This window comes from Xyrauchen texanus, chromosome 1 (assembly GCF_025860055.1).
Source record: "Xyrauchen texanus isolate HMW12.3.18 chromosome 1, RBS_HiC_50CHRs, whole genome shotgun sequence".
Classification (NCBI taxonomy): domain Eukaryota; kingdom Metazoa; phylum Chordata; class Actinopteri; order Cypriniformes; family Catostomidae; genus Xyrauchen; species Xyrauchen texanus.
Window position 1 is genome coordinate 49,709,580 of NC_068276.1, and position 23,992 is coordinate 49,733,571.

The 23,992-nt window shown below is 37.8% G+C and overlaps 3 protein-coding genes across 5 annotated transcripts in view; 1 reads left to right on the forward strand and 2 right to left on the reverse strand.

Moving 5' to 3' along the window:
* Positions 1-2,281, reverse strand: part of tdrd7b (tudor domain containing 7 b) — a 38,214-nt gene extending 35,933 nt beyond the window's left edge. For 2 of the 3 annotated variants that reach the window (XM_052134933.1, XM_052134946.1), the window contains exon 1: positions 2,133-2,281. The gene's annotated coding sequence lies outside the window, so the exon portion shown is untranslated. The remainder of the gene's footprint in view (positions 1-2,132) is intronic. The other variant, XM_052134940.1, reaches the window with a different exon arrangement.
* Positions 2,282-4,377: 2,096 nt separating this feature from the next.
* LOC127649686 (SH3 domain and tetratricopeptide repeat-containing protein 1-like) lies at positions 4,378-23,024 on the forward strand. Its single transcript, XM_052134925.1, has 18 exons — positions 4,378-4,531; positions 4,786-4,845; positions 5,733-5,863; positions 6,039-6,144; positions 6,262-6,402; positions 6,783-6,981; positions 7,066-7,142; positions 8,903-9,098; positions 9,551-9,681; positions 14,099-14,131; positions 14,971-15,884; positions 17,382-18,141; positions 18,586-18,766; positions 19,193-19,343; positions 20,070-20,192; positions 20,691-20,841; positions 21,181-21,377; positions 22,073-23,024. The coding sequence occupies exons 1-18, from the start codon at positions 4,378-4,380 to the stop codon at positions 22,337-22,339; spliced, it is 3,972 nt and encodes a 1,323-aa protein (XP_051990885.1). The 3' UTR covers positions 22,340-23,024.
* Positions 10,082-11,047, reverse strand: LOC127649726 (gametocyte-specific factor 1). The gene is made up of 4 exons (XM_052134957.1): positions 10,843-11,047; positions 10,617-10,700; positions 10,370-10,442; positions 10,082-10,210 (listed from the first exon to the last, which is right to left on the reverse strand). The coding sequence occupies exons 1-4, from the start codon at positions 10,910-10,912 to the stop codon at positions 10,123-10,125; spliced, it is 315 nt and encodes a 104-aa protein (XP_051990917.1). The 5' UTR covers positions 10,913-11,047; the 3' UTR covers positions 10,082-10,122.
* Positions 23,025-23,992: the final 968 nt, after the last annotated feature.

Consider the following 23,992-nt stretch of genomic DNA (forward strand, 5'->3'; position numbering starts at 1 on the left):
CTCAAACCAATGATATGCTCCATCACAGCCCACACTCCAATACTATTGGCTCACACTACAGTCAGTCCTTACATGTGGGAAAAGCAACCAATTAGTGCCTCACGATTCAAACAAGTGCAGTGTTGCGGCTGTAGCTGTTTAGAAAAGTTACGTGCTGTTTGCAAAGTCACATCATTTTTGAAAGTTTAGTTCGCTGTCCTTTTCTGTATATCACGGCACCATTTTGTGGTCCATTCTGCATAACGCAAAGGCTCATTTTAGCTGATCGCAGCCAAACCACCGGCCCGCACATTTCTCACGAAGGCCATTCCGCCCCTGATTGGCCCCAAAGTGCATCGGCCCACCGGGAAAATGTCCGGTATGCCAGATTACCAGTCCAGCCCTGCATCCAGTATATTATGCACTCGCATGTCATTGCAAACTAAATAGAATCCCGCTCTCTCGTGTCCGAGTGCTCGGTTAGAAGACTTTGTTCACTCAGTGTATTTTTCGTGCTCTCTCGCTCGTTGTCTGTTAACGCTGAAGTTATAAATGCAGCACTGGCCCGATCGGGCAAGTGACAGTTCTAGCAACTGGCCCGAACCACTCTCACACTGGCCCTGGGCCATCGGCAGTCCTTATTGTCAAGCCCTGATATTATTTAATTCTTACTGCAATGTTCATTCTGTACACTGTAAAAAGTGGTAGCCATTTTTGCCTAATCTAACCCATCAAATTAGTTTTGTTGGTGCAACCTAATTCATTCATGTTGATTCAGTGATGTTTAATAATATTTTGGACTTGAATAAAACCACTTGATTTAGATGTTACCACATGATTCTTGTGCTTTTTTGGTTTTCAATCTTTTTGTCAGTGTATAGTTCTGTTTCTATTACTCTCTTGCAAGTGTGTACACAAGAAATTAATTTTGGGTGGGCCTCAATAAAAATGGATAGGCCAAATTTTCACCCCAAATTTTATTTTGTACTATTTTTTTTTTACAAAATGTTCTTTAACAATAGAAAGGCGGCGCTTTCAAATAGTTCTTTCATGCTTTCAGAAATCAGAATTAAATTAAAACTATTTTTTAAATATAGATTTTATGGAAAAGAATAATCTGTAATATTCTGGGTGGCCATTCATTCATTGCCCACCCTGGCACACCCTTAGCTATGCCACTGCTCTCTTGTAAAATATCTATACAAATAAGGGTAGCAAATCATACAGTGTAGACAACAATAGATCCAAAAACTAGCCAACCATTGCAATAAATGCAAGTACTGTTAAATAGGGTTAGTCATGCCTGTAATTAACTGCATACCTCAACAACATAAATTACAAAAAATAAACATACCATATATTTCTTCCTTAAATGAGTCCATGTAGTTTACAAATCAAACCCACAATTTTAAACAGCATTTTTCTAATTCTTGCATAATAATTATATAGTTTAGTAGTTTGTATTACCTCATTTTAATTGAGATTACATGGAATATTTGTACCACAGGACTAGAAATGCAAAAAGCTCAAATGTGATTAAAAGTTACTTGGCAATCAGTTACAGCACTTACACACTTTCCTTTCTATGTATATACATTTCAACATAAAATCTTGATGTTGAAAAGGTTCACACACCTGTAGCACCACATACAATGAAACAGAAAGCAACTGACAGTGCATGTTTGCACTTCACGTTTGTAAAGATGTGCAGATTTCGGAGACACACACTTTTTCCTGGACAAACCGTTCAAGACGGTCGCCCTCAAAAACACGTGTAATCTTTATTTGTAGTTCGTACATCAGAGTAACATGCAAATGTAAAATCTTTACAGTATGTATGCACAAGAACTTAGACAGGGCAACTGTTGACGCGAGTGTTATCCACGCCCTCCTGCGATGAACAACGATTCTGTCTCTCATGTTTAAATAAGATTAAATAGGTTTAAAAATGAAATTAGAGACGTTTAATTTGACTGATCTGAACACAGTGATTAATCGCATTCTATTTAGTTCTTGGTTTTGCGCTCGCGCACTATCAATGATAGTTAAAGTTGTAGCTGCACTGATGTGACCCTTCTGTCTATTCCGCTTATCCAGTCTGCTGCTTCAATAAAAAAGTGTCTAATAACTTCCCTCCTGATCTCAAGTCTTACCGCTCTATAGACGTGTGTCGGTGAGTCCACTTAATTGACAGCGACTGTTTCAGTCACACTTGTCGCCGTGTCCTCCTCTTCGCGGACCGCCCTGTCGTGTCCCTGTCCCGCAGTGGAAGTGCTCGCACCATCCCCATCTGCAAAGATCCTCAGCACGCATGCGCACTACATATACAGTAATCCACATCAGCAGGTACACGCAACAGTCAGATACAGTGTACCTAATTCAGACCATTACCATACACAATATATAAATATATAGATATACGCACACACTGTTATCTATAACACCATATTTAGCCTATTGTAGCCTTGTGGTGTCTTCTCACTCATTTTTGCACATACTATTTAGCAAACCAGCAATGGGTTGTGTAAACATCACGTAGGTGGATGTTTCTTGACGTTCGCCCAGTACAATCATACCTACTAAAATTATTTAGATATATGTGACGAAAAGGATTCCACCAGGGGGAGCTTGTGGTTCAGAAATGCACAGTTGAGTCGCATTCAAATAGTTTGTTGTATTTTTCGAGAAATCATAAAAGACTGCAACCTCCGAAACTAATATTAATCCACCTCGGTACTTTATAACACAAAACCAGTGTGTCACTAAAGACTGTGGTTGAGTCCAGCCTGAACAGTGCAGTAAAGTAACAACAAAGGAAACCTTCAGTGTGCTGCTTTAACAGATTTTATTCGGAAAATTATTTACACCTGAATAAGCTATTAGTTATAAAACATGCAGTGAAGAGTTAAAATACGGCACAAAATGGACAATTCTACCTGTCCAGATCGCTCTCGTTTCATATCAAATAAGGTTCAAACAGCTAATTGGCGCCATCTTGCGACTCAACACGGTATTCTTGATTCATAATAGAATTCAGAAAAATCGAAATCGAAAGCATTTGTGGCATGATGTTTATTGCCGCAAAAAAATAAAAAAATAAATAAAAAAAAAATAATCATTTTGACTCGTCCCTCGCAAAATATCAAGGTAACAGCCACTAACAATGGAAGTGAGTGTGGTCCATTTGTGGAGAGTTTAAAAAGTAAATGTGAAGCTTATAATTTTATAAAAGCACTTACATTAATTCCTCAGTAAAAACTTGAGTATTATTTGAGCTGTAAAGTTGTTTTAATCGTCATGTTTACGGTCGTTTTAGGGTTTACAGCGTCACGTCGTCGTGGCAATAAAGTTGTAAAATTAGACAGAACTTTACACTGAAAAGTTTAGAAACCTAAGTCATTTTATCACACTAAAATAATGTTAACACTCACATTGTTCATGTCTTATGGCTACACTTTTAAAACAGTGTTATTTTAATTATGTGATTATTCATTGCCTGCCACCTTATTTTAATTCTATTTTTATTGTTATTTGTTACTATTATTATTTGTCATTATCTGTTTTGTGAATCTGAGAGAGAGAGAGAGAGAGAGAGAGAGAGAGAGAGAGAGAGAGAGAGAGAGAGAGAGAGAGAGAGAGAGAGAGAGATTCGGTTCAGCAGAAACAGATCAAATGCAGGTGTTAGTGGAGGACAATCATGCATCAGTTGCAGCAAAATTAATTTTTGAAGTGCACACCCTTTTTTATGTTCAAAATGTCTTGTTAAATGCTTATTTTATTTTATATGTTATAGTGTATATTGTTATTATAGTATTTATTTAATTTGATTCATTACATGGCACCTTCTATTTTATTGTTATTTGTTACTGTTTTAGAATTATTATTTGTCTTGTCATTATCTGTTTTGTGTATTAATGCTCTGGCATTATTGTAAAGACAATCATGCTAATAAAGTATTTACATTGAGAGAGAGAGAGAGAGAGAGAGAGAGAGAGAGAGAGAGAGAGAGAGAGAGAGAGAGAGAGAGAGAGAGAGAGGTCGCACCTTCAGTAAGTGCAAGTTATATTACACTCAGAATCAGTAAAGAAAATGACCACGGATGCTTCTTTGTTTCTGTAAACTCATTGTTTAAAAACGAATTAATGCCATAATCTCTTTTAGCAACACTTCAAAAGGTTTGGGCTCCTTACAGGGCTGATTCTGTATTCTGGACGTTCCCCTTTCAATTTTCAGTTAGGTATGAAAACAGGCGACTTCACAGCATTGTAATGAGGTGATATAATGTACGCTGTTAAAATCAGTTCCGCCAGCGGTGCGTTTTATTTGACGCTAGTGCGACGAGCGCGTGATTGAGAGCGCACAATCATACGGTTCTGCGCTGAACGGATCTTTGACGGGATGTCAGCCGCTACTCGTGGAAATTCATTTAAAACCGGGAACGGCGTGAAGTACGATCCGGAAAATAGTCGGTCGATACGTCGAGAGCTTTCAATTGAGTACTCACGCAACGAATTGGACAATATTATGGACACTTCAAAAATTAGAGATGTTGGTAAGGAGCACTGGTAAACACCACCATAGAGAATAATAATAATACTTTTTTTCCTGAATAGATTTGCAATGATCATGTTCTTTTATTCTCATTAAAACTGAATTGACTAGGCTAGAGGTTTTAATAACATTACATTTACCGATACATCATCTAAACCTTCAAGAATGCCAACTTGCCATACATGATTAGCCTATGCTCAATGTATCTCGACCTAACATCATCTGTGATTTTATTAATATTACTGATTTTTTCAGATTATAAAACCAAAAGAGGGAGTGTCAAAGGTACATCAGAAGAGGACAAAATACCCACAGGTATGTTTTTTTTTTTTTTTTTTTTTTTGACAAACCCTGTATGCAGTACAAAACTTTTTGTTGAGATCTTTTTTTATTTTGTGTTCAGATAGAATTGATCCAACTTTTTGACAATAAAATACATTTAAATGGTTAAAAACGTTTAACCTCAACTTAACTGGCATTACAGCTCATCACCCCCAGCCATTCATAATATTTTTAGTGCAAACACCTGACATTTTTGACTATGGATTGAAGCTTAAATTGCACTTACAGTGTACTGGCAACTCTGCATGGTTAATATGAAAAATATTTATCTGCATAATATTTTCGTTGAGATTATTTTCTGATTAAACCTATGATGTCGTTTACACCATTAAAGGGATTTATTGACATTTGCAAGAGTAGTATTGCAGCCTCATCACAGTGTAATGGTTGGATGTGCTTAATTGAACTCTGACCTGCACTGGTGACACTCAGGGGGAAAAAAGTAACTTTTAGAGATCATACCTTGGACTTTGTGAAGCCCATTGACTGTCACTTATTAACCCCTCAGTTAAACACAGCAGTGAAACATCACATGATTATGATTCAAAATCTAAACTATAAGTTAAACCATGAATACTGCTCTTGGAAATATTCAAAGGTATGTGTTATAGCACATGAAAGTAATATACATTTTTTTCAATATCTCAGTAGAACTACAATTGGAGTTTGCAGAATAAACGTGACTAGTTTGTGTCATCTTACAGGAAATTATCTGCCTATTTATCCCCAAATTACAAGCTAAATCATTTTCCTTACACATTTACAAGAGCTGACTGAGCGTTCTTTCATATGGTGGCTGTTGGTGTTTGATGCAATAGTAGAAATGGGGCATGTTGACTGTAAACCTTTTCCTGTTGCAGTGTTGGCTATGCAGCTGGCGATGGTGGAGGGGCCAGATCGACTTCCTGCTGATGAGGGCACACAGGAAGTACTGTGCAGGAAACTTTGTGTGCTGGAAGCTGACCTCACAGGAGTCAAGGACTTAATTTCTGTAAGGTCATCACTATTTGGAGTACATACAATAATCCAAACCTTATTAACATAAGTTTTCTGAAGTGTATTCAAATGCATTAAAAGTGGGATATCATTTGACATGGATGTAACATGGAGTATTATTGATTGATATGTTCACTACACACATCATATTGGCTTTTTTCGTCTTGTAGGAACTGTCAGCTCATCTAGTGTCCATCAACAGTGGGGAAAGAACTATATTTATCACTTTTAAAACCTTTGAAGAAATATGGAAGTTCAGCACATACCACAGAATGGGTCTGTTCCCATTTCAATGCCACACATATACTAGCCAGCAAGTTCTTTAAAAAGTGTTAGGTATGATAAGGATAAATACCTCTGATGGCTTACCATATTTTGGGGTATTTTCACCAGGTTTCTTGGGCCACTGTATGGAAAGTCTTCTTATGGACCAAGAGTTCTGGTTGATCTCCCTAGATCAGGACTCAGGAATTGAAATCTCACTTAAAGAAGAGACAGTAAATCTGATGTATAAAGGCTTTCTACTGCAAGAAGGTAAGAAACAGTGTGTTGATGAGCACAATATACATGATAGGTCTTGGAATACCAATCATTAGTGTTACAGTGAATGTAATGACTATTAAAAACAATATCTGGGGCGGCTGTGGCTCAGGTGGTAGAGCGGGGTTGTCCACTAATTGCAGGGTTGGTGGTTCGATTCCCAGCCCACACGACTCCACATGCCGAAGTGTTCTTGGGCAAGACACTGAAGCCCAAGTTGCTCCCAATTGCCGGCTAGTGCCTTGCATGGCAGTTCTGTCATCATTGGTGTGTGAATGGGTGAATGAGACAGTGTAAAGTGCTTTGAATACCACTAAGGTTAAAAAGGCGCTATATAAGTGCAGACCATTTACCATAATTTGTTTACTTTTCAGGGTCCTTCTTTGGATGCTGCACTGCAAATCAGATGTTCGATAGCTCTACATCAGGAAATGACCTTTACATGGAGAAAGGAGATATTGCCTTATTTGAGCCTCCATTCCTAGGATCGGGGTGGACAGTGCTGTCCCTAGCTGATGGATCTAGAGGAACCAAACCAAAACCAGCCCAGGAGCCAGTCATTCCCTTTCATGAGTATGCATACCATTTAACCATAGGCTACTGTTGTTATGAAACAGAGTGCATAACTAAAAAAAAAATCATTTTCTAATTCCAAAGGTGGTTTCTAAAGTCCTGCCCAGAGTGTATCTTAGTGGGTGGAGGGAAGGACATCAATGACCTTCCATTCCAGATTGGTGAGAAAATGGTGAAACAATGAGTTAGCTTTCATGTGCACCAATATGCTAATTACAACCATAAATCAGCTTAACCATGTTTAAATGAGACCTTGAAATTATCGAGTTATAATCAGTTTTCAACCTCAAAGCGCAAACAGTCATGCACACAACACTTGCGCACACTGAATGGGCCAGTAAGATAGACGGTTAAGGTGTTTATATGCAATGCTAAAGTGTGCTGATCTTTTTTATTTTTTTGCTTAAATCGATTATGACCCTGATAAAGGAAAGCCATTTAACATTTATGCATTTGGCAGATGCTTTTATCCAAAGCAACTTACAGTGCACTTATTACAGGGACAATCCCCCTGGAGCAACCTGGAGTTAAGTGCCTTGCTCAAGGACACAATGGTGGTGGGGTTAGAACCATCAACTGTCTGATTAACAGCCCTGTGCTTTAGCCACTACGCCACTAAGCTGCCTAAAGCGTTTACGTGATGTTGTCGGCTTATGGATAGTTAACACAACAATTAAATTATCATTTACTCACCCAAATGCTACCCCAGATGCGTATGACTTTCTTTTTTCTGCTGAACACAAACAAGGATTTTAAGAAGAATATTTCAGCTCAGTAGGTCCTCAAAAAGCAAGTGAATGGGTGCCAAATTTTAGAAGCTCCAAAATCCACATAAAGACAGCATAAAAGTAATCTATAAAACTATAGTGGTTTAATCTATATCTTCAGAAGCTAAATAAGTGTGGGTGAGAAACATATCAATATATAAATCCTTCTTTACTATAAATTCTCCTCCCTGGCGATATACACGAAGAATGTGAATCACCAAAAACAAAAGCATGTGAAAGTGGACATTGATAGTAACCTTAAATATTTATCTGTTTCTCACCCACACTGATCATATCGCTTCTGTAGATTCAACCACTGGAGTTGTATAGATAACATTTATGCATTCTTTATGTGCTTTTTGGACTTCCAAAAGTTTGGTAGCTCTTCACTTGCATTGTGTGGGCCTACAAGGCTAAGATATTCTTTAAAAAATGTTTGTTTGTGTTCTGCAGAAGAAAGTCACTCATATATGAAATGGCATTAGGGTGAGTAAATGTTGAGAGAATTTTCATTTGTTGGGTGAACCATCACTTTAAGCATAATCGGTTTAAGTATGTGCATGTAAATATGCTCATTTGCTCTTGTATTACAGTAAAACACAAATAAATCACTATTAAAAAAGAAAAGAATAACCACAGCTAGAAATTTCTATGTTCAACTTTAAGTTTAGTGACTTAGTGAAGTTGGAAGGGACCAGTCAAATAGATGGGACTATACTGTAAGGCAAGATTGACACTTTAAAGAAAATTAAAGAATAGATGAACATAAATGAAATAAAACATTTAAGAATAATATTAAAAATGGAAATTTCAGAGATTGGTCATTCTTTATTCAAAAGTATTAGGCCAAGAAGTTAAAAATTGTAAACAGTGAGAGCACAGTGATGGTCAGGAAAGTTGAAAATAATGGGATGAAGAAAGGAAAGGAATTCAAACTGCACTACACATTTTTAGGTGATTTATTTGTATATACATACTATATATATATATATATATATATATATATATATATATGATTTTGTTTCCAAAGAAACTATGGGATTTTTAAATGCCTTAAAGCTACAGAATACATTAGAACATAATTTTTTTAATAATCATTTTTTATCAAAGTCAAACAATTAAATTTAACATAATTGTAACTATACTTCTCACAGCAGTAGGAGTATGTGAGACCACAGAGGAATATGATGCCAATGGGCCAGATGAACTGAGCTTTCAGACTGGTGAACGGATCATCATCCTGGGCCTGCTGGTGGCATGTTTTGAATGGTTTATGGGAAAATTGGAGAGAACTGGGGAAATTGGGCTCGTCAAGACCAACCTTGTCAGAGCAGCTGATACTTTTTGTGAGTAAGTGCTTGAGAAAAACTCTCTGGAAAATAAATTCCTATTGCTTTGACTTCATGGATTTTAAAGGGATAGTTCACCTAAAAATGAAAATTCTCACATCATTTACTCACCCTCATGATATCCCAGGTGTGTATGACTTTCTTTCTTCAGCAAAACACATTTGTAGACAAATAGAAAAATATATTAGCTCAGTAGGTCCTTAAAACACAAGCGAATGGAGATTTCTCTTTTGTAGCTCCAAAAATTACGGACAGTCAGCATAATCATCATTGATACGACTCCAGAGGTTAAATTAATGTCTTCTAAAGCGATACGATCACTGTGAGTAAATAATTAGAGAATTTTCATTTTTGGGTGAACTATCCTTTTAAGCTGTGAAGAATTTGAACAGTGGTTTGTGTCAAGTGTAAACTTTGACAGTTTTATTCATGGTAACTGTGGTTATTCCACAGATCATCTGAAATTTTCTTGAAAGATGAAGACAGGCAAATTATTACCTTGGATCAGGAGAAAATTAAAGATGAGACAATTACTTTATTGAAGAGAACATGCCAGTGTGATGTTGGCACAAACTACAAACTTGGTAAGACAGGGATATACATTTTGACTTGCCATTAACAAATGTAGTTTTATTTGCTTCATCTCAAACAACTTTGAAATCAGTATTTGTGCTACGGAAAAACTCAAATGGAACAAATTAACTAACCTAATTATTTAGAATAAAAAAAAGGATGGAGTTTGTAGCAGACCAAACAGGTAGTATTACAGGTACAAAAGCAACTAGGACAACATACTTGTAAGCTTTTCTTTTTTCTGTTCTAAATTCAACTAAGCCAAGAACCTAAACCACCTGGATTTCTCCACCTTCGGGAAACTGAACTGAAGATTAGGAACATTTTTTGTCATTGCAAGACCTAGTGAACTCATCAAGTAACACAAGAACAAGTAACTAACACTCTTAAGATTCATGTAATTTAAACAGAGGCCATTTTAACAAGGAGGATTTAAAAGCTTAAAATAAACATCAATGCAGCTGCTCGCCCAGTTTCCAGGGAAGAACTCTCGGTGCCCTGAGAGCAGGGATCACAATGCTGGTAATGCTGGCTTTCTCCCTAATATATAGAAAGAGAAAGGTGCCATTTTATTTCTGTTGTAATATTGTAAGATTCCACTCATCTGACCAAAATGACAGATATCAACTATTTATGAAATCAAAACATACTTGTATACAGTTCAATGATACTGTGAGGTTTTAATAGCTCTACACTGACCTGTCCTGAGAAAGCTGAGATGTGGACATACCCCAGACAAAAGATGGCGTCATTGTTTCAAGCTTATCCACTTCTGTGACATATAAACATGATTTGATGTTTAAAAACTAGCATTTATATTATACAAACCAATCGAGACACAACTGTGGATGATGTTTGTCTTTGTTGTAACATCTGAAGCTTAATGACTCTCATCCCAGTCATTAAACACGGATTAAAAATCTAAGGCAATGGAACAGGGTCTTACCTTCATCCCAGTCTTCATCACAAACAGGGGCAGTCCAGGTACTCACCGGGATTTGAAACTTGCTATCAGTCTTGTCATTCTCCACTTTGAACATTTCAAAAAGAGGCTTTAGATCAGTTCAGTGTACCACTAAAATCACGTTCATGTTTGGAGGAGTCCCAAATCCCAAAGGTGTGATTAGGGTCTTTAAAACCAGTACCAGTTCAATGGTTTAACTATAGCTTACCATAGGTTTCATTAACAATGCACTGGTCCACACAGGTTGAGATGTGATGAGGCAGCTCATGTTTTCTCATCAAGTGGCGTGCATTGAATGGACATGTCCGCAATTCAACAGCCAATTCAGGGTGATTCTAAAAATGCCAATAACATCACAGGGACCTATTAGTACACAATACTTTTAAGCAGGCGTTTAATAAATGAGATCCAGGCTAAATCATGAATCCCAAAAAATAGTAATGTAAGAAATTGTAATTTGAACATGTTTGATCAAACACAAAACATTTTTTACTCTTAAGCAATATTAGTAATTTGGTTTGTATTTCCATTAGGAAATACCATTGCTTGCGATTGCAAGGCAGCAAAAAGTGTTAAATGACATCACCACTGCCAAGAGATTTTGATTGAGAGATTTCAAAATTTTTAAGGTACAGTTTACAAAATCCCAAAATAGCTTGCACACCTAAGGGGCCATTCACACCGAACACATTCATTCATGCTGTTTTTAAATAGTTTTCTATGTAAACATGGTAGACAGACCGTAGCACAGCATCTTGCTGTGCTTTCAGCATTTCGCGAAGGAGCACCAAGTTTTTTTAGACACCATGTCAAGTTATTTTTTACGTTTTATGCCGTTTGGCAAACCAACAAAAGGTTCATATACGCCACTGTGTCAGGTTAATAAGAACTACTTTTAAAGGTGCACTTAATAGCTTTTTTGTTTGTGTCATCTTGGACTTACAGTGACACCTATTGGCATTGATGCAGCAAAATTAATAGTTTTCTGTTACTGATGCCATTGTAGAAATGTACATCCAGCCATCATCAAACCATGGTCAACCCATTAGTCAACCCCTGAATGAAAGTGTCCAATAACAGGGCAGTTACTGACATTAAGCAAGTAGTAAAGATCACAACAGTCTGTATCGGAAGTAAAAATCACATACATTTTCTCCATAGACTAATAGTTTTCAATAATAAAATTTATCTGCGTTATTTCAACTTCCTTGTTTAAAAATCATGTTTGATAGTGGAATTCCTAGTGAACAAATACATTACCTATGGCCCCACAGATAAAGCACCACCAATCAGAGAACTGCAGCCAACAAAGCCCACAAAACATGCCATCAACCATAACTAGATCAAATTGAAGTTCACGGCTTTTTAACACTTCTGTGTACAAATTTAAAGGCTGTTTATTGGATCAATACAGGTAAACAATATTTTATGTGACTACGGATTATGGAGAGTTTATGATCTACTAGTTAAGACTTGCCTTAAGAACAGGTGGTGCAACCAAATTAAGCACTGACTTACTAGTTACACAGCTGGTGCAACCCTACCTAGGTCATGTTATCCATGGCAGCCCCCATGAGGGGACCCTCACTATGCAGATTAAAACAGCTTTTATAAGGTTACAGATATGACTGGATAAGTATAATCTTATGTCAGTGCTCATGATTTTATAAATCTGTCTCAAAATTACAGTTTATTTGTTCAGGAGTAAAACTTTTTTAATGAGGTAATAATTACTGAGGGCCCCTTTAAAAATGCGTCTCGAAACACCTGCGGCCTGTTCAATTCGATGTGTCTTGTATTTTGGTGTAAATTGATCGGCCCCCTTCCAAAAGTAAAATTTCCTTGATTGCACAAAATTGTGGAGGAAAAAATATATATAACAAAATGAAGTGGGAGGAATTTCAACGCATTTTTGTCGGCTCACTCCGTTTGGACTCCACACGAACCTTCCTGCATTTGATGAGGTGGTATGGAAAACGACAGGCCCGGATCAGATGATGTGGGTCATATGGGCACAACAGCAGTTTGTCCGGATTGCAGAAATCTGTGAAGCAAACAAACGCAATCCAATGTGCAAATGTATATAGCGTGGAGGAGCATATTACTCGCGCCTTATCCACAGCGTGTCTCTACGCGGTTTACCTTGAGGGTCTTCCCATCGCGGAACAGAGACATTTAACTCAGAACCACTCTCCCTCTTTGACTTTGTAAATGGCATCTCGCTACCAGCTCTCAGAAGCTCTGTTGACCTGTTAAAAAAACAAACACTACAAGGCAGTTCTATCCAACCATTTCGAAGCGGTTTCAGTTGTTGCTTTTTTGTTTTTCTAATTGTAGATAGATATACAAATTAAACACAGACAGCTTGAAAAACCACGACAGTTTTGAACTTACTAAAATCGGTCGGTTTTTTCACCGTGTAATCTGGTTCTTCCGATGGCAGTTCTTGCAGCAGCACCTGAAGTGCGAATTGACTTAATGAGCCACTTGAGGCGCTATAAAGACCCGGCAACCATTACAGGAAATATGTGTTGTTTTTCATTATTGACATACTATGTCCCCAGAAGTAGCGCAGCCAAAGATGGGCCGGGGTGCCCCTGGGTCACCCAAATTATACCCAGGCCCACCTAGAATATTATAAATTATTATTTTACTTCAAGTATATAATTATAAGATAGTTAAAATATGCATAAATTCTGATTTCGGAAAGTGTGAAAGAACTGTTTGAATGTGCCGTGTCTGTTGTTAAGGAAAATGTGGTTAGAAAAAATTGGGGTGAAAACTTGGTTTTCAGCTTTCAGGGGCCCAGCCACGGAGGGGGGCCCCAAGAGAGATAGTTCAACACCCCTGATAGTGCAACGAAGTCCGGAGGATCGGCCGCCAGAGATTGCATACCGGATATGGCGCGCTTATTGCCCACAACAAATACCAGCGCTTCAACATACACCAGCACGCGCATCTCTCGCCATCATTTGTACACTTTTACTCATGGATTAGATGAATCATGGCTGACTCTGAATAGTTTACTACCGTATAGTGACTGTGTAATATTAATAAAGTCTACAATGGCAACAGTAACTGAAAACTATTATGTTTGAATGATGCTACATTCATGCCTCTAGGTGTCAGTCCAATACGACATCAACAGAAAAATTACTGGGTCAACCTTCTACCTTCAACAGAAATAACATCATCAAAATAAGTTTGCAAATATGTGTGCAAGATAAAATTCACAGAACATGTAGTGGCTAATTTAACCACTAAATGTCCACCCTGTAATTTTCCACCCTGACCATGTCCATGTGAGTTATAAAATATTTAACATCTCCCTTTAATGCTGAAACAAAAACATACTTATAACAATATGTTTTTTAAAAAGTTTCAAAGCCAAATTGTCACTGATTTGTTGGAATAACAAATTTCTCTCCTTTAACGAACTATTGTTATTGTTTTATGTACTGCAGATCTGGTAAAAGAAAATCCAGGATTAGTTCAAAGTATGTGACTTTTCATTCATTCATAGAAACCATTTAATCTAATTATTTAAATACTTATGTTATGTTAAAAGCCAAAATTTTATATGTTGTGTAATTGAAGTAAATGTAACCATTATCGACTAATAAATGTTAAAGAGGTAGTTCACCCGAAAATGAAAATTCTCACGTCATTTACTCGTTGATTATGCCAATTCCCAGATGATTATGGCTTTCTTTCTTCTGCGGAACACAAATTATGATTTTAGAAGTATATTTCTGCTCTGTAGGTCCATTCAATGCAAATGAATGGGTGCCAAAATTTTGACGCATGAAAAAGCACATAAAGGCATCATAAAAGTAATGCATACTCCAGTTTTTTAATTCATATTTTTGGAAGTCATATAATAGGTGTGGATGAGAAACAGATCAATAATTATTTTTTTTTTAAGTAATTTTTTGCTTGAAATTCTTCTCCCTGCCCAGTTGGGGATGGTATGCATGAAGAATTTGAATCTCCAAAAACACAAGAAAGTAAAAATGATCTGTTTCTCACCCACACCTATCATATTGCTTCTGAAGATATTGATTTAACCACTGGAGTCTTATGGATTACGTTTATGCTGACTTATGTGATTTTTGGAGCTTCAAAATTTTGGCCCATTCACTTGCATTGTATGGATCAAAACAGCTGAGAAATTCTTCTATTTTTCATTTAAGTTCAGCAGATGAAAGAAAGTCATACACATCTGGAATGGTATTAGGGTATTGTAAGTAAATTATGAGAGAATTTTCATTTGGAGTAAACTATTCCTTTAAATTTGGGGGTGACTAAATTGTCTTTTTGTATTCTTTGTCTGCAGACAAGACTCTTCAAACAGAAACAAATGATCTTGTACAAAAAGTCAACCACATTTTGAGTGAATTCAATTATCCTAAAAAAAATGAGGCTCTTTTAAACAGCATCAAGCACCACACTCTGAAAGAAGATATTTGTACAGAGGTATCCCAGGGAACCCCATGTTTTTCTGTCTGCTCAGAGCAGGACGGCATGAGTGCAGATGAACACCATGCTCTCCTCTCCTTCTTAAGCAGCCGTGACCACCAGCCAGAGTACCTGCTCCTTTATAGTGCTTACGCTGAATTCCTCATCTCTCATTTTGAGGGTCACTCTGATGAGGAGGATATAGTGGTGTATTTAGGTGTAGCCCGAGAATTGGCACGAAAGAAACGGCTCTCATGGGCACAGAGCCGAATCTGTTACCTACTTGGGCAGCTTTGTGCAGGACGCTCAAAGTTCTCTCAGGCTCGAGTTTACTATGAGGAAGCTTTGAATGTACCCATGGATTGTTTCACAGACATGTTTCTGCTTTCTGCTGTTTACTCCAACCTGGCTTTCATCTACCTAACACAGAAAAGCCATGATAAATTTTTTGCCTTGTCAGAACGCTTTTCTGCTTTGTTGATGGCTGTCCCTGATTGTCTCTATGGCTGTGAGGATCCTGATGTATTAAAGTATGTATTGAAAAAAGCTATACTGGCCAAAAACAAGTCTGTAGAAGCACGAGCATGCTTCCTGCTGGCAAAACTCCACCTGAAGCTCAGAGATGGCATGAATGCAATCCCGTTCATTGAGAGGCTTCAAATCCTTGCTGATGAGATTCCAGGAGCATCTGATGAGACATGGAGCCAAGTTTTCCTGGTGTTGGCAAGACTTTACAGCGACCAGTGTATGCCACGCTTGGCTGAAAGCTGTGCACGCCAAGCAGCACTTCAGGTTTGTTCAAGGAAATACATTTTGCAGAACACTTTTATTGATTGTATAGTGTAGAGAGATACTCTCTTGCTGGTCACTTGGCACTTTGATCCTGCATGATATTGTTGGTTTTGTATGAATGACTTGTGATGTTCCTCATTCGAAAGTCACTTTTGAAAAAAATCATCTGCTAAATTATTAAATGTAAATGTTGTGTTTGGATGCTGATTTCCTGGTGTCCCCATCAGGCTTCTTCACAAGTGCGCATCTCAATCAGCTCCCTAGTTCAGTTTCAGTAGTCAGGGCTCTGATCAGGGAGTCAGCCATTTCAATGACTGTATCAATTGCAAAATAATTCTAGTGCACTGAAACGTTCATCCCTTAAAAATGCCTATAATGCTCCTGGAAAAACCAGGGAGAATTGCTGCTCACAATAGGTTTGTTTGAGATGAGTACGTTCTGTGCGGAACCAATTACCGGTGATCTCCAGTAGTAGCATGCCAGTTAAAAATCTGTCCGATTTGCTGTGATGTCATAACAATGTTTGTCAAAAATATTCTCGGGCTAAGTAGGACTGAGTTTGGAAAGGCATACTACCCATACTAGTCTTACTACTTCTGCCATGTCTGTCTATGCTAGAGTAGTATGGTAGTATGCCATTCCAAACTCAGCCTAGGTGTTATCCAGAAGGCCAAACTGAAAGCACGATGGGAAATGACATGGTGATGACAGCTTTATGCTCATTGGCTTAAACAACTGTGATGTTTTGTTCTCTTCTTAAATTGTTGATTTTTTAACTCTCATATAACGTATTTATGTGCATAAATTATGTGTGAATATTCCCAAGACTCAGACTTAATTGATGTAAATGTTATCTATCATATTTCTAAAATATCTCAAACACGTGTCTTGATTAAACTAAAAATGGAAGAAAAAGAGCCTTTAGGGTGAATTAAATAACAGGTGCACTGGGTGAATTGTTCATCATATACATTTTATTTAAAAGCAAAATAATTTAAATTGCATCCACTTTATCAACAACAAAGTGAGCGGGAATCACCTGATATCTGCCTTTGATCTTGTAGATGGCTTATCCACTACAAGAAGTGAGAACTGACCCACTTGACAGCACTTATTTTACTCTTATTATTTACCTGCCTACTTTCAAGGTGAGGCGTTTGGCATCTCAAACTAGCTTATGTTCCCTTACCGTATATGTCGTCATGTCTTCTGAAGTCTTTTAATCATCAGAAGTCGAGTGCAAGTGTAAATATATATATTTATACATTTTTTTGTAGAAGGTTTTTTTTTTCAAAAATTTATGAAACCAACATGGACACAAATATTACATTTCCATGTACTTAACGTTTGTTTTTAAAAGATTTCTCAATTTTATTACCTCAGACGTTCTTATTTGTCAATGACCCACAAACCAACATGAACTAATATGGGCATTCATGCTGCTCTTTTCAGAATGATTGGTCATTTATTCACTCATTAATGTATTATCTCTCATAGGTGGGTGCCACTGTGTCACACTGTCTTTGTGGTGTCTCGCTATTATTGGAAAATGCATCAGAGTTGTATGGAATTGCAGTCCCAACACAAGTGGCTCCGTACCTCACTCGTGCTGCTGCCTTAGTTCCGTCCAGCAAGGAGCCTACACTGGGTCATGCCCATGCCTTGTGTTTGTCCTGGCTCTTCCATAGGCACAACATGCCTGACAGAGCCGTTCGCTACATGTGTACCTTCCTCGACCACGAAAGTGTGTCCAGCATTGGCCAGTCAGACACTACTGCTGCTCTCATATGGTTGGCATGGCTGTACATCTGCAACCAGCAACCAAGCACAGCTCTGGAAGTTCTGGACGTTGTGCTCTCGTCGCTCCCTGAGCATTGTACCACTCAGCTGGAAGGTGTGGTTTACAACATGCGTGCCATTGCATACAGACATTCATTGGACATCCGACAAGCTGCTGAAAGTTACCGGGGTGCAATTGAGATTTGTGAGGAGTTTGAGGATAGGCGTAACTGGGCCATAGCGTTGGCCAACTTCGGATTTATGTGCTTGCAAGTGAAGGCGAAGAGGCTGGCAGAGGAATACCTCACCCAATCAGTGGAGCTGTTTTCAGAGCTTGATTATGAAAGGCATGAACTGTGTTTTATTTCAGTGCTTCTTGAGTTGGGAAGACACATAATTTCACAGGGGAACCATGAGAGTGGAAAGATCTACCATGAATGGGCCCTGCTGATTGCTATCCACATTGATGACATGGATAGTAAGTGTTCACCATAGTTATGAGTTCCACTTGAAAATGTCAATAAGGGCCGAGGTAGTGTTTCTGATACTTTTCATTACAGAGTTTATTAAAATGTGAAAGGAGTCATGACATTGCAGTTTTAATTAAGGTGTACCTTTAGCCCCTTTGTACCCTACTTTGATGGCTGTGCCAAGACCTCTTATTTAGCCCAGAACCTGAAAGGCACATTGATTAAAACTTAAAATAGTAAACAGATTTCAGATTTGGAAAATTTGTGGTGATAAACCAGAGCCATGAAATGTGAAGCAGAGCCATACGTTGTGTTATTTTATTGTTTTTTATGTTTGTATATTTTACATAATATCACTCAAATAACAGTAGTTATGTAACCACCAAAGTTTAGCCCCCAGATTTATACCTTCAAAGAAAAATTTAATCATGTCTACAAATTTGCTTGTACAGGCCAGCTGCAAGCCACTCGTCAGCTGTGTCACCTGTATGAAGAAGTGTGTCCAGATGAAGCACAGTGTATCATCTACAACGAGCACCAGCTGAACCTTCTACAGCAGACTGGAGACAAGAATTTAGAGGGGGAAATACTGGAGAAGATCAGCCAGCTGTACCTGAGCCTGGACACAGAGAAGTGAGAACTGCCATCCCCATTCTTAGAGTTATACAAATAGTGAACCAGACATCAAGAATGATTATCATTTTGGATTATCACTGATATTCTGAACATGAATAATGATAGATAATTTTAATACATTGGAGTTTAACATGCTCAGATATAAAAAGCACTCTTACCACTTGTGTGTATCTGGGAAGAACATATTGGTTTCTCTGCAAATTGTGAGGAAAACTGCTGGTGTATATAACATCTTGCCAATAGTATGCCATGACATATGGGGCCGTTTCTAGGCATAGGTGAACTAGGTGGTCGCCAATGAGGAGGCCGCCAAGGAGCACCCATAGGGATCTTGCCTAGGGCACCAAAATGGTCAGAAACGGCCCTGCTAGTACACATGATTAAAAATACATTGATAAAGTTATTGCTCATATTCTGCCTCAGGGCCAACAGGGCTGCTTTAGATTACACCAAACAGAGCCTGGGCATTTTCATTGACTTGGGCATAAAAAGGAAGGAGGCACATGCCTGGCTACGAGCAGGAAAGATTTACCACATCCTCAAACAGACTGAGCTAGTGGATCTCTATGTGCAGGTACTGTAACAACTACCTTCATTCAACATTTCTTTCCCTGCATTGTGTAGATTCATTATTACACTGTGTCCCATCTCGCTCCCTGTGATCAAAGAATGAGCGACAGCTGGTGGCTCCATTGCAACGAGGCACAAAGTCACTCTCCAGATCATTTGCATTCTCTGTTCATCAGTAGTGGAATATGCTTCCAACCCCCAAAGGATCTGTTGAGAACTTCTCAACATTCAAAAATCAGTTGAAGAAACATCTCTTCCATGAGCATTTTAGCAGTCGACAAACACAAGGCACTTCCGTTCTTTGTTTAAAAAAAAAACTTCTTTCTTCTTTTTCTTCTGCTCTAACTTCTGTACTACCCCGGCTATGATTAGACCTTAGCAGTGTGATAATATGGATATTGTTGGATTTTGTTTGACAAATTGCTAATGTTCCTCATTTTGTAAGTCACTCTGGATAAAAGCGTCTGCTAAATGACCAAATGTATATGTACTGGAACCAAAGGTGACCCAGCTTCTGTTTGTTTGGAAACCAGTTTGGAAACAGTCATTATTTTTACAATTCAGTTTAGTGCCACTAGTGGTGCAGAAATTACACACTTCACGATTTAATGAAATAAGTTAGACAAATCACGCCATCTCAAAATGGTTTGCAAAGCATTTCCATTATGATGTTGCTGGTGAACTGCCTGAACTTACCTTTAATTATAGGCCCTAATTGCTTGTGTAACAGGTAGCCCAGGACATAGCGCTGAGCACAGGAGAAACACTCTTCACCCTGGAGCTGTTGGAGGCAGCAGGGGATGTGTTCTTCAACAGCTCACAGGGCAGGGAGAAAGCCATCTGCTTTTACAGGGTAGGTCATGCACAGGTTGTTGATGAAGAGTAAGATTTTTCAGACTGTGAATGCCAGGTCACTGTTTTTTCCTCTTGTGCATTTTTTCACTATATTTTTATTCAAATACATCTAATATAATCACAACTCTTAAAGGGATGGTTCACCCAAAAATGAAAATTATCTCATCATTTACTCACCCTCATGCCATCCCAGAGGTGTATGACTTTATTTCTTCTGTAGTACACATATTAAGATATTTAGAAGAACATTTCAGCTCTGTATTTTGGGAGCTTCACAATTTTGCCACCCCTTCACTTGTATTATATGGACCAAAAGAGCGGAGAAATTCTACAAAAAAATTCAGCAGATCATACACATCTGGGATGGCATAAGGGTGAGTAAATGATGAGAGAATTTTCATTTTTGGGTGAACCATCCCTTTAAGCTTCTTTGTAACCAAACAGAATGAAATGTACATAATTCATTTTAAAGCATGTTTATCTGTTTGTTTGTAAGGACCGAGCCCTCCCCATTGCGTTAAAGACGAGCAGTGTGCGCTCTCAACTTCGACTGTGCAATAAGCTTTCAGAGCTTCTACTGCAGTTGAGACAGCATTCAGAGGCCATTGTGTACACTCAGACTGCTTTAGACATTAGCATGAGTCTGGGTAGGTTAACGACTATGTCCATGCACACAAACACACTATTTAGTACAGTATGTTTGTTTTTTAATAAACATAGGGCATCACTTCCCCCTTAAATCCTGTTGTCTTGGGCAGTGGCTCTTTTGTATTTTCGAAATCCAAGTTATTGTCTGAGTAAGCTTGTACTGATTTAAAATCCTTCACAGATCGTGGCTTCCAGCCAAATAGTTTGTCTGTTTCTGAGAATAAAGCACACATGGTAAACTCATGTTCATGTCAGTAAACACAGCCAAAACCTGTAGGAAAAGAATGTGTTCTAGATGGATAACTATCTTTTATCTTCTTCTTTGTTATTTCCTATAGCTGACCATTTAAATGAGCGTGTGGCATTCCATCGACTCGCTACATTGTACCATTGTCTGGGTCAGTTTGAAATGGCAGAGCACCACTTTCTAAAGGCCCTCTCTCTGTGCCCATCACCCCTACAGTATGACGAGGAAGCCCTGTACTATGTTAGAGTCTACCAAACACTGGGAGACATCATCTTTTATGATCTAAATGTAAGAGATCCTCAGATGTGGCTTCTATGTTAGCAATTTTTATAGTTCTAAGGCCAGATCGAGCCATTCATCATGTATTTTTTTAAATGAGTGTATGTCAAATTTGAACTCTGCTTTGTAGTGCTTACTCTTTATTGGAATAGTTCAACCAATAATCTGTCAAGTTCTTTTTGGATTTTCAATTGCACAATATAAATTACCAACCACTTTTGTTGTATGGAAAAATAGTATTGTGGACATTGTGCAAAATATCTCTTTTGGTGTTCCACGGAAGCAAAAACTGTTTAAAATAACATAAGTGTAAGAAAATGTTGACAGAATTGTCATATTTAGTCTACCTAAAAATGAAAATTCTTTCGTCATTTACTCACTCTCTCAAATTCCGTTCTGTAACACAAAAGGAGATGTTAGGCAGAATATTAGCCTCAGTCAACATTCACTTTAATTCTAATATTACATAAAACAACAAAAACAAAGATTTTTGGCCAATCTATCACTTTAATATCAGATTTATAGTTTTTAACTAAACCAGAAGATGGCAGTCTAAGTACATATTTAATTAATGGTGATTTATTGTCTCATTCACCACTTCACTCATAATCAAAAGTATTGTCTTGTGTTTGAAAAGTTTAAATATGTGCTAAAGCACTATATCAAGCTGCGGATCTATGTCTTACGTTTCCTCTGTATCCCAGGACCCATTTGATGCTGCTGGCTATTATCACCTTGCCTTGGCAGCTGCTATGGATTTGGGCAACAAGAGGTCTCAGCTACAGCTGTGCACTCGGTTAGCTACTATTTACCACAACTTTCTCATGGATCGTGAACTCTCATTGTACTTCTACCAGCGAGCACGGGCTTTTGCTAACGATCTTCACATTCGTCGCATCAACCTGTCTCCAGACCAGTACTTCAGGACCACTTCCCAGTACAAAAACACAATATCTGGGGCATCAAAATAGAACTGGATTCTAAATGGATATGACACTTTCACTAAACAATGTTTTGATTTGACTTGTTTGCTATTTTCTTTGTTTACTTCTTATTTACTAATGTAATGTGTACTGGTTGATTTATTCAATAATGTCTGACTCATTGTGACATATTGATTGATCCAGCAAGTGTTTAGTGGCGTGTAAGCAATGCAACATTCTAGGCATCACTTGCATTGCATTAAACCTTAAATGCTTGCAGTAAAAAAAAAAAATTATGAATAATGGTCCACTGATACCTCACTTTGGAAGTAATCAAGGTTTCTTTCTTTCTTTCTTTCTTTCTTTCTTTCTTTCTTTCTTTCTTTCTTTCTTTCTTAAGGAAAAGTAATGGTCATTAAAGGTAATCAGGAGAATTTATTGGTTTTGGTGTTATGATCTGTAATGTGTTTTTTTGTTTTTGTAACAGCATGTGCAATTTACCCCCTGGAGAGTGATGTCAGTGAACACATTTTTACCTCAACAAGGGCTGTTCTGTTTGTACTAAGTGCAGAAAATGACAGGCGTAGTTTTAAATAAACATGTTCATGACTTGTGAAAAACATGACTTGGCCCAAGCCCTCCTTGCTCATTCAAACAAACCCACCAGTTCTGCATGATCTACTGCTAAAAGGAGACCATGTCGGCACTGGTCACCTATAAAAGTGGTTGCACTGCAGAGACATGCCCATATAATAATATTTAATTGCTTAACAACACAAAGTTGCACACTTTGAATGCATAAAATTAACCTTGAGGCTTGAGGCTTTGACCACAGCACCACAGTAAAAGGATACTTTATTTTTCATCCTAATAATAAGTCTGTTGCCATCAGAAATTAACTTTTTCATTAAGGGGAATATTAGCCCCCTGACCCTGTGATTATACCTATATAAGGGTCTGAAACAGTGTCAGAAATTAACTTTTTTATTATAAGTGGTTAGTATGTGACTTTTTTAAATGATTATTAGGATAATTATTAAGATTAATTTCCAACCTCATTCTGACCCTCTGTAATACAAATAAATAAATAAAACACGGGCCGAGTTTGTAATGTAATACTACCATACTAACATTATATTTGCCATAGAAAGATATGACAGAAGAAGTAAGAGCAGAATGGGTAGTGTGCCATTTGGAACATAGCATTGGTGCTGTTTCTCCTTTAAGACTTGACAGTAAATGCCCACTGTTATGATTCACTCTGCTTTTGACTGACCTGCTCTCTCTCCTTGCCATCTCATTGCTACTGGGTGGGGCTATGGAAGTGAAAAGGTAAAGCAGGCATTGACATATTGTTGTGGTTGTTTAGGAAGTAGAGAAGTTTTTTTGGCAGCTTCTTTTCAACAAATGCTTTTTTCCAGTGAGGAGGAAATTTTGAGTTCTGAAACGTACAGTATGTTTTTATAGTACAATGACCTTGTAAATGTCAAAAGATCAAGGAAAATGTGTTTCCTCATGTCATGGCTCATTTAAGGGGTAATAATTGACTCTGGATTAGATTTCCAGGGGTATTTTTCACTTTGTGAGAGCATTTTTGTTTTCTAAACAATTAAAACAAAAATGTGTAGACTTCAATTTGATTAAGACAAATTTTCAAGATTGAATATTTATTACCTCTTACCCTAAAATGAATCAACATCA